Source organism: Carassius carassius, chromosome 7, assembly GCF_963082965.1.
Source record: "Carassius carassius chromosome 7, fCarCar2.1, whole genome shotgun sequence".
Lineage (NCBI taxonomy): Eukaryota > Metazoa > Chordata > Actinopteri > Cypriniformes > Cyprinidae > Carassius > Carassius carassius.
The window spans coordinates 38,837,659-38,849,161 of NC_081761.1; the positions used below are offsets into that span (position 1 = coordinate 38,837,659).

Genomic DNA, 11,503 nt, shown 5'->3' on the forward strand with positions numbered 1-11,503 from the left:
ATGGAGCGGACGTTAACCCGGGTACTTTTTGCCTACTTTTTTTCAAATATGAATGTCGTGCTTTCTTATTGTGTACCACGTGAATAACTTGACCAAACAAGTATGTAGCAATTCAAAAGGATGACTCTGAAGTGTCCATATGGTCATTTTAGTGCCCCTTGTGTCACATTTGAGCGTCATTACTTGGATGAATTAAATGTTTATTTGACCATAGAAAACCATTTAACACATAAGTATATACGTTTCAAAAACTAAATCGTGTATTTCGGGCTTTGAGAATCGGGCTTTGCAAGCATGACGCTGTACAGTGAAATTAAACGTGCAGTTTTTATTTAAGTGAGAAAAGCAGGTGCAGATATAATATCACACGCAGTCGTTCTGACTCAGAGAGATTAGCACTTCTCGAACTGTAGGAGGCGCTGTGACCATCTTAGTCCAGTAAATCCACCGGTAAAACCACTGAAGAAGAAAAGACGGTTGGAGGTTTACAGACTCGGTACGTGTTTTAACTCTTTATGTTTTGTTACCTTTAGCACGCTAATGAGCTTGAATGAAGCGTTTGATATCCAGATCTGGTTTAAATTAAGCCATAGGTTTTACTAAAGTAACCATAGTTTAACTTGGGTATTTGTAATAAAACCACATTTAGGCTAAACACAAATTTATCATTGTTTTACTTTACTGTAATTACAGCAAAATAATGGTAAATTTGTGCTTAGCCTAAAATAAAAGTGACCAGCATATAACTATTGTAGTATGCTGGACACATTTAAAAGATGATTCAAATCGATAAAAAAAACAGTCATGTTTAAGTTATAGCATTTAGTTTATTAAATGCAGCTTAATGGAAGTGATTGATAGATATTAATAATGTATGATATATTCCTTCTTGAAAATGAAACCAATCAAATCATTCAAAACAAATACATTTATATCTGACATTAATGTTCTTGAATATTCTCCAGAAGTTAATTTTCTATTGGCTGTTCAGTTCTGTGTAGTAATGCTCAGATTTTTTGTTAGATTTAGTCCATTATAAATGCATCTTGTAATAATCGTGATGTGTTTGTGTTCAGATGTTGAGCATGAAAGCGCAGGTGGATGTGGTCTGCTGTAAATCAGTAGGAACTGATCTGTCCATGCTGGATATTGAGGATTTCATCACAGAAATCTGTCAGCTGAAGAAAGAGGTGGCTTCACTGGAGGCAAAGCTGAGAGAAAGAGGAGACAAACTGAACAGAGAGGTTTGAACAGATCTTCATTTCATCTTTAGCTGCTAATATGGACTGATTGTTGTGTGAATCAATGTCTTATTGTTAATCATACTCTCACTAGATATATTACTGATTGTGTTTGTCAGGATGTGGAGCAGGTTTGGGTGCGTGAGACTGATGGGACAGAAGCTCAGGATTCAGTCTGGAGCGTCAGAGATCAGAGATCCAGAGACACACAGGACTCAGAGCTCAGCCTCACTTTACTCTGTTATACTGACGCTCAGGATCATGAATCCACTGATCAAACCTCTGACTGTAACGCTGGAGAACAGCAGATGCTGCAGACGCCGCTGAAGATGTGCTCCGTCAAACTGGTGGACTGCAGGAACCTGATCGAGAGCAGAGGAGAAGAAACCACCGCAGAGAAACAACAACAACACACTGATGAGGAAGAGGAGGAGGAGGAGGAGGAGGAGGAGAATAATGGGGAGGAAGATGAAGATGGTGATGATGATGATGAAGATTTCATCCCTCCCGGTATGTTTCTTCCTTTTATGACCTTTCGTTGTTTTTCATGACACTTGAATGTCAGCAGAGACTCTGCAGAAACATGTTCATATTAACTGATGGTCTCTGATGATCTGATCAGGTTTGAGTAAAGATTTTCTGAGATATTTGGGAAAACAAAGGCAAATGATAGTATTTATTTTTTTCCTCTCTTGAGAGCTAGAATGTGTTTTGTAAGAGACAGATTTGCTGTGCCTGTTTGTAAGGCAGCCTAATTTGACCAAAAATCTAATTTAAATTAATTTTATTATGATATACAAAATCGTGAAAGAAAAACATTTTGATTGCGGTATTATTATACTGTAAAATGACATTGTACATAAAATGAAATGGTTGGCGGATGTTGCATTTCTAAACTCATTTTTTAATATGTCTGTGCATGGGTTTATTTAATTAACTTGAAGTGTTTCACACAAACTCTTTTCCAGTATATTTTAAAACCCAGAATTTATAACCATTTTGTTTATTTCAGATGATAAAGGCTGTTCATCTTCTGATGGAGAGACAGACTTAACATCAAAAGAGCAACTGACGGTCAAGAGTTTCTCCTGCAGCACCTGTGGAAAAACACTGAGTTCAGAGGGTCATTTAAAGAGACACGAGAGAAAACACACAGAACAGAAAAACTTCAGCTGTAAGATATGCAACATCAGCTTTCCTACCGCAGAAGAGAGGAGACTTCATTCAAAAGAGCACAGCGGGAAGAAGGAGTTTCACTGTGAACAGTGCGGGGAGATTTTTTTCATTCATTCTAGTTTAAAAGTTCACTTAAAGACTCACGGTGAAAAGTCTTTCCACTGCAGTGAATGTGACAAGTATTTCAGCACCAAAGGAAATCTTGATGCTCATAAGCGAATCCACACGGGAGAAAGACCATACAAGTGTCCTCACTGCAAGAAGAGCTTCAGTCATGGATCTCATCTGAAGAGACACGTGCGTTTGCACAACAATGAGAGACCGTATCAGTGCAGTGAATGTGGGAAAGCCTTCACAAACTCATTCTGTCTAAAGTCACACCAGAAAATCCATTCAGATGAGAAACCGTTTCAGTGCAAACACTGCGACAAACGATTCCGTCAAAGATCTCATCTGAATTGTCACGAGAGGATTCACACCGGAGAGAAACCATATCTGTGCGCCCACTGCGGGAAGAGCTTTTCTGATCCAACTCATTTCAGGGAACATAAGCGAGTCCACACTGGAGAAAAACCATATCAATGCAGCATTTGTGAAAAGAGTTTCAGTAAACATGGTACATTTCAAAACCACATGAGGACTCATACTGGAGAAAGACCGTTTAAATGCTCACAGTGTGAAAAGACGTTTGCTCGATCAGACGTCCTTAAGGTCCATCAGCGAGTTCATACAGGAGAGAAACCTTACTCCTGCTCCATCTGCAGTGAGAGATTCGCTTATTTAGGTAGTTTCCAGACCCACCAGAACAAACACGCTAAAGCACAAACTGAATCATCAGAGTGATTTTCATCAGTCAATCTGGGGAAAAAAAAATCTTTCAGCTCATAGTAAAACTGTACATTGAGCTCTTACTGCCAGTACGGGGCAATGAGCGTTCATGTGGTGGATTAAACCCAACGCTGAAGGCATGTTTGACAGAGTAGAACAATTATTTTATATTAAACAAGAGAGAACTATTAAAAATCTTCAAAATAAAATACTACAATATAAGCGCTTGGATTTCATAAGGATTTCAAAAAGTTTTGTGTGGTGAAATGCTGTAAAGAATGCATGGAGGAGAGTCACTGGCAAAATACAGTTCATCATTGCTGGACGGGTTTCTTTTAATCAAGAAAGAGCCATAGTTGAAAGATTATCTATTTCATCACTATATGGTAGAAACAAATCCTGTGGGTGGAAAAGTTTGAGGGTTTTGTGGCAGCTACTTGAACTTCACTGTAATGTCAGTAAGAAAGATTAGATAGTTAAGAAGTGTAGAATTTAAATATTTGTGACATATTTGAAATATTGACCTCATGTGAACACAAAACTGAGAGCTAGCTGTTAATACTGAAAAAAAAATTGCCATTTATGACATCCACTTTAAACATTACAATGCTCATAATAACTTTTGCTAACTCTATAATAAATAAATCTGGATGGACACTGAGCAGATTTAATCTATAAATGGTTATTATTAGTCTATTTTCATAACTTAAAAAAAAAAATTCCAATAAAAACGTTGCAGATGTTTTTGTTTAATGACTTAAAGAGCCCTGAAATTCGTTTAATGCAACATTTATGAAAATACAGAAATAAGATCAACCAAAACACGTTTTAAATTATCATTTCACAGACAAGGCTTATGCCTAAATGTAAGTCTGAGATGTTTCCACTTAATTAAACTTCTAAGCCACAAAAAAAAATCCTTATGTATTAAATTTAACTATGGCCTCCTGGCTAGTGTAAGACCTGTCTGTGAAACAGGCTCTTGAATCATATAACAGAAATCAATTTCGTTGGTAATCTCTATTTACTGAGCGCCTCTGATCTGCGCGCGCTTTTTCAGCAAGAGCTTTTACTTCCACAGAGAGCCGCGCGATCGCGGGATTTAAAAAATAACGGTCGTTTTGTTTTACTGCCTGACTGACTCGCTCGTTTGTCGATCTCTTTACTAAATGATTACTTAAAATTAATATTATTATTAGGTTAAAGATGATGTCGGAGGAATTTGACATGCCTAACTGACGAGAACATGATGATCTTGCTAGTTTAAAAGAAATTAACTAGAGCGAATTCGTCACTGGAATTCAATTGCATTTTTGAATAAGATACAGACGAAAAGACCTATCCAGACCCAGCGCTTATTATTTACTCACCATCGCTCGTACTGTAGAGAAGGCGCTGTGACGAACTTTCACCGGTAAAACCACCGAAGAAAGCAAGAAGGTTGGTGTGTCTTTAATGTTTTATTTATGCGGTTTATCAGTGTGCATGTTTTATTTTTTTAAAGTGTTACAGTTACTTTAAATAAAGCTTGTGTCACCTAATCTCCTCGCTTGTGAAAATTAACTACGGTTTTACTACAGGAACTATAATTTAATTGGGTATTTGTAATAAAACCACAGTAACCACATTTGTCAATGTTTTGCTTCAGTGACCATGTTAAAAGTTTGTAATAAAGCCATAGATGCTTAAGTAGCACATTATTTTAGTTTCAATCCTGGACACTTTCAAAGAATGTTTAGAAATGGGTGCACATCTTAAAATATCATGCTTCGTTTACAACTTTAATTTAGGATTTTTAAGCGTCTTTTATCACAAAATGTTTGTGTTCAGATGTTGAGCATGAAAGCGCAGGTGGATGTGGTCTGCTGTAAATCAGTAGGAACTGATCTGTCCATGCTGGATATTGAAGATTTCATCACAGAAATCTGTCAGCTTAAGAAAGAGGTTTTTTATTTAAATGAGAAAAGCAGGTGCAGACAGAATATCTACTAACACGCAGTCGTTCTGACTCGGAGAGATTAGCACTTCTCGAACTGTAGGAGGCGCTGTGACCATCTTAGTCCAGTAAATCCACCGGTAAAACCACTGAAGAAGAAAAGACGGTTGGAGGTTTACAGACTCGGTACGTGTTTTAACTCTTTATGTTTTGTTACCTTTAGCACGCTAATGAGCTTGAATGAAGCGTTTGTTATCCAGATCTGGTTTAAATTAAGCCATAGGTTTTACTAAAGTAACCATAGTTTAACTTGGGTATTTGTTATAAAACCACATTAGGCTAAACACAAATTTACCATTGTTTTACTTTACTGTAATTACAGAAAATTAATGGTAAATTTGTGCATAGCCTAAAATAAAAGTGTCCAGCATATAACCATATAACTATTGTAGTATGCCGGAATTTTTTTTAAAGGATGCCTAAAATCGGCTAAATTTCAATCCTTTTTAAGTTAAAGCGTTAAGTTTATTAAATACAGCTTAACTTAATTGATATATTTAAAATATTCCTATAAATAATATATTCCTATTCAGCAATGAGCCTAAACAGGTGAATCTTTTCAAATACATTTTAAATCTGATGTTTCTGAATATTCTTCAGAAGTTAATTTTCTTTATTCAGTTCTGTGTAGTTATGCTCTTATTTTTTTTAGCAGTTTATTATAAATAAATGTAAAATGGTTTATAATAAATATTAATATTTAAATATTATATATATTATATTAATCACAAAGTGTTTGTGTTCAGATGTTGAGCATGAAAGCGCAGGTGGATGTGGTCTGCTGTAAATCAGTAGGAACTGATCTGTCCATGCTGGATATTGAGGATTTCATCACAGAAATCTGTCAGCTGAAGAAAGAGGTGGCTTCACTGGAGGCAAAGCTGAGAGAAAGAGGAGACAAACTGAACAGAGAGGTTTGAACAGATCTTCATTTCATCTTTAGCTGCTAATATGGACTGATTGTTGTGTGAATCAATGTCTTATTGTTAATCATACTCTCACTAGATATATTACTGATTGTGTTTGTCAGCATGTGGAGCAGGTTTGGGTGCGTGAGACTGATGGGACAGAAGCTCAGGATTCAGTCTGGAGCGTCAGAGATCAGAGATCCAGAGACACACAGGACTCAGAGCTCAGCCTCACTTTACTCTGTTATACTGACGCTCAGGATCATGAATCCACTGATCAAACCTCTGACTGTAACGCTGGAGAACAGCAGATGCTGCAGACGCCGCTGAAGATGTGCTCCGTCAAACTGGTGGACTGCAGGAACCTGATCGAGAGCAGAGGAGAAGAAACCACCGCAGAGAAACAACAACAACACACTGATGAGGAAGAGGAGGAGGAGGAGGAGGAGGAGGAGAATAATGGGGAGGAAGATGATGAAGATGATTTTATTCCTCCAGGTTTGTTTCTCCTTTTATGACCTTTCGTTGTTTTTCATGACACTTGAATGTCAGCAGAGACTCTGTGGAAACAGGCTCATATTGGCTGATGGTGAGTGAGTGGTGAATGCTGCATTTCCAAACTCATTTTATCAATACGTCTGTGCACAAATTGAATTACCTTGAAGTGTTCCACACAAATTATTTTCAAGTATATTTAAAATCCCGGAAATTATAACTTTTTCTTTTGTTTAATTTCAGATGATAAAGGCTGTTCATCTTCTGATGCAGAAACAGACTTAACATTAAAAGAGCAGCTGACGGTCAAGAGTTTCTCCTGCAGCACCTGTGGAAAAACACTGAGTTCAGAGGGTCATTTAGCAAGACATGAGAGAAAACACACAGAACAGAAAGACTTCAGCTGTAGGAGATGCAAAATCAGCTTTCCTACCGCAGAAGAGAGGAGACTTCATTGGAAAGAGCACAGCGGGAAGAAGGAGTATCACTGTGAACAGTGCGGGAAGGTTTTTTTCATTCATTCTAGACTAAAAGTTCACTTGAACAGTCACGGTGAAAAGTCTTTCCACTGCAGTGAATGTGACAAGTATTTCAGCACCAAAGCAAATCTTGATTCTCATAAGCGAATCCACACGGGAGAAAGACCATACAAGTGTCCGCACTGCGAGAAGAGCTTCAACCAGGGATCTCATCTGAAGAGACACGTGCGTGTTCACACCAATGAGAGACCGTATCAGTGCAGTGAATGTGGCAAAACGTTTAAAAGCTCATGCTCTCTAAAGTCACACCAGACAATCCACTCCGATGAGAAACCGTTTCAGTGCAAGCAATGTGACAAACGATTCCGTTTGATTTATCATCTGAAAAATCATGAGAGGACTCACACCGGAGAGAAACCATATCTGTGCTCCTACTGCGGGAAGAGCTATTCTGATCTACGTTCTTTTTTTTCTCATAAGAGAATCCACACTGGAGAAAAACCATATCACTGCAGCATCTGTGGGAGGAGTTTCAGAAAAAATAGTATTTTACAAAAGCACAAGAGGACTCATTCTGGAGAAAGACCGTTCAAATGCTTTCAGTGTGAAAAGACGTTTTCTCGAGCAGACATCCTTAAGGTCCATCAGCGAGTTCATACAGGAGAGAAACCTTACTCCTGCTCCATCTGCAGCGAGAGATTCGCTTATTTAGGTAGTTTCCAGACCCACCAGAACAAACACACTAAAGAACAAACTGCTCCAGAATCATCAGAATGACTTTCATCTGTCAATCTGGGAAAGAAATCTTGTTTGGCTCGTCCTGAAAGTGTTCATTGAGTTCTTACTGCCAGTAGGGGGCAGTGAACTTTTTTAATTCTGTAGATCAGGGTTATTCAAATCTTGCCCTGGAGGGCGAATGCGGTGGAGAGTTTGTCTCCAACCCTGATCAAAGTCATCTGCCTGTGATTTTCTAATGATCCTAAAAAATATTGATTCGCATGCTCAGGTGTGTTTGACTAGAGTTGGTGCCAAACTCTGCACCGCATTGGCCCTCCAGGGCAAGATTTGAATAGCCCTGCTGTAGATTGATCCAAGTACTGTATATAATGTCATGTTTGACAGAATAGAGCTATGATTTTGTTAAACCTGACAGAACTATTAAAAATCCTCAAAATAAAATACTACAATAATATATTCGCCTAGGTTTCATAAGGCATGTTTTATATGGTGCATGAAGGCGAGAAAATCTTTCAATCAAGAAAGAGCCATGCTTTAACTATCAATTTCATCACTGTTCTTCAAGAGCATTTATGCCGCCATGGAAGGTAAGATATTAACTTTGTAGAAACAAATCCTCTGGGAGGAAAAGTTTGTTGGTTTTGTGGCAGCTATTTGAACTTAACTGTAATGTCAAATAGAATTAAAGATCAGATAACATTAAAGTGTATGTTTATGGAATATTTAGAATTATGACCACACAAAAACGTCATGGCTTATTTTAGTAGTTTTTAATGCTGCCACATCATGGCTAAAAATTACTGTTTTTCCTTTATGTCCTTTAATTTGCATTAGAAAGTCAAAGTCCATTGTTTGTTCACTCTGCCATTACGTCTCCAAGGTAAAACAGGTGCTTCCCCAAAAATAAGAATATCATGGTAAAGGCCTTGAACGAGCTGTGTTCAACCAAGTTTCTGTCTTTCTCACACAGAACAACCTCCTTTATAGCAACAAATCTGGCTTTTGAAGTGGACATTCAACCGAGAATGCCTTGCTCTCAGTTGTTGAAGCCCTAATACTGACAAGAGCGGAATCCAAATCTTCAATACTTATCTTGCTTGATCTGTCAACTGTTTAGACATGGTTAACGACCAGATCCTCCTGTCAAATCTATTGGCAAAAGGCATCTCAGCAACCGCACTCCAGTGGTTTGAGTCTTACATTTACATTACATTTAATCATTTAGCAGACGCTTTTATCCATAGCGACTTACAAATGAGAACAACAGAAGCTATCAGACAACAAGAGAACAACAACAGTATACAAGTGCCATGACAAGTCTCAGTTAGGCTAATACAGAACACGTAGCCAGGTTTTTTTGTTTTGTTTGTTTTTTAAGAATATGATAGACAAGAAAAGAAAAGGTAAGTGCTAGTATTAGTTGGTTAAGTGCTGGTGAAAAAGATGAGTGTTTTTTGAAAATGAGTAAAGACTGTGAGAGTGATTTTGAACCTCTTTGGGATGGCACCACACAGTGTCGTTCATTTGCAGAGCGCAAACTTCTGGAAGCCATATAAGATTGAAATAGTGAGTTTAGGTATGTTTGTGCCGTGCCAGTGGTCGTCTTGTAGACAAGAATCAGTACCTTGAATTTGATGCGAGCGGCTACTGGTAGCCAGTGTAACCTGATGAGGAAAGGAGTAACATGAGCAGTTTTTGGCTCATTGAAGACAACCCTCGCTGCTGCATTCTGGATCAATTGCAGAGGCTTGATCGTACATGCAGGAAGAGCCAGGAGAGCATTACAATAGTCCAGTCTGGAGAGAACAAAAACTTAATGTGATAGTCTTACCTATCAGATAGATCCTTCAAAGCATCTTGGAGAGGTGAGGTGTCCAAGTCGCAACATCTAACTACTGGGGTGCCTCAAGGCTCAGTTCTTGGACCACTTCTCTTCTCTGTCTACATGGCATCATTAGGTTCTGTCATTCAGATACATGGCTTTTCATACCACTGCTATGCTGATGACACTCAACTCTACCTCTCATTCCATCCTGATGATCTGACGATAGCTACTCGCATCTCAGCTTGTCTAACAGACATTTCTTACTGGATGAAGGACCATCATCTTCAACACAACCTTGCCAAGACAGAACTGCTTGTGGTTCCAGCAAACATATCATTTCATCACAATTTCACCATCAAGTTGGGCACATCAAACATAACTCATTTAAAAACAGCCAGAAACCTTGGAGTTATGAAATGATGATCAGCTAACTTTCTCCGGTCCTGCAGATATGCTTTATGTCACATTAAGAAGATAAGGCCATTTCTTTCAGAACATGCTGCACAACTCCTTGTTCAAGTTCTTGTTCTGTTCAGGCTGGACTATTGCAATGCTCTCTTGGCAGGTCTTCCAGCCAGTTCTATCAAACCTTTACAATTAATCCAGAACGTGGCAGCAAAATTCATTTTTAATGAGCCGAAAAGAATACACGTCATACCTCTGTTTATCAATTTGCACTGGCTACCAATAGCTGTTCGTATACAATTCAAGGCATTGATGTTTGCCTGCAAAACCACCACTGGTTCTGCACGTCCTTACCTAAATTCATTACTTCTGACTTATGTGTCCTCTAGAAGCTTGCGTTCTGCATGTGAACGTCGCTTGATTGTGCCATCCCAAAAAAGCACAAATGTCCTTAGCCATCTTCAAGTATCAGCTTAAAACACATTTCTTCCATCTTTATTTGACCCTCTAACTGTAGCATTCACTATTCTAATGCAATTCTTTAAAAAAATCGAACTACCTATCGAATTTTTTATCTATTTGTATTTTATCCGTTTTCTTTTCATTTATTATACAATTATTAAAAAGAACTTGTGACACTAGTTGCTCTATTCTTTTTCTATTCTGTTTTCTTTTTATTTAGTATATTATTTAAAAGTCCTTTCTACGTGTTCTGCGTTTAAGCTAATTGAGACTTGTTATAGCACTTGAATATCTTTACTGACTTGACAGTTTTCCAGAAGATGATAATCAACACCCTCCACAAGGAGCTAAGTCACAGAAGGTAAGTGCTGAAAGGATTGGCTGTTCACTGAGTACTGTATCAAAATATATTCATAGAAAGTTGACTGAAAGGAAAAGGTGTGGTAAGATAAGGTGATTGATGACCACAGCCTTGGGAAGATTGTCAGGACAAGCCGATTCAAGAACTTGGTAGAGCTTCACTAGGAGTGGACTGAAGCCGGAGTCAGCGCATAAAGAGTCACCACACTCGGATGTCTTCAGGAAAAGGGCCACAGCTGTCACATTCCTAGAATCAAGCCACTCCTGAACCAGAAAAACAGAACAGTCTTCTTTTCAGATTAAAGTAACTTTAGCATTTCATTTGGAAATCAAGGTCTGGAGAGGCACAGAATCCAAAGTCCAGTATGAAGTTTCAGAAGTCAGTGATGATTTGGGTAGCTGTGACATCTGCTGGTGTTGCTCCATTGTGTTTTATCAGTCCAAAGTCAATGCAGCCATCTACCAGGAGATTTTGTAGCACTTTATGCTTCCATCTGCTGATATTGCTGACATATTTCAGTTTGTGTGCAATGAATCTAGAATATAATAAAGTGCTTTTTTGAATTAAAAAAAAGAGGAACATTTCCATG

The 11,503-nt window shown here is 38.2% G+C and overlaps 1 protein-coding gene across 1 annotated transcript; it reads left to right on the plus strand.

Annotated features, from left to right (window-relative positions):
* Positions 1–8,315, plus strand: LOC132144312 (zinc finger protein 665-like). Its single transcript, XM_059555089.1, has 8 exons — positions 1–21; positions 1,077–1,244; positions 1,361–1,613; positions 2,227–3,256; positions 5,775–5,790; positions 5,988–6,155; positions 6,272–6,499; positions 6,884–8,315. The coding sequence occupies exons 1-8, from the start codon at positions 1–3 to the stop codon at positions 7,898–7,900; spliced, it is 2,901 nt and encodes a 966-aa protein (XP_059411072.1). The 3' UTR covers positions 7,901–8,315.
* The last annotated feature ends 3,188 nt before the right edge of the window (positions 8,316–11,503 follow it).

Excerpts from the sequence above, each read along its gene's own strand:
- LOC132144312 (XM_059555089.1), top strand. The coding sequence starts at position 1 with ATGGAGCGGACGTTAACCCGG. Across the intron at positions 1,245-1,360 it reads GAGACAAACTGAACAGAGAG|GATGTGGAGCAGGTTTGGGT; the intron begins GTTTGAACAGAT and ends TGTGTTTGTCAG. Across the intron at positions 1,614-2,226 it reads CTGCAGGAACCTGATCGAGA|AATTTATAACCATTTTGTTT; the intron begins GCAGAGGAGAAG and ends TTTAAAACCCAG.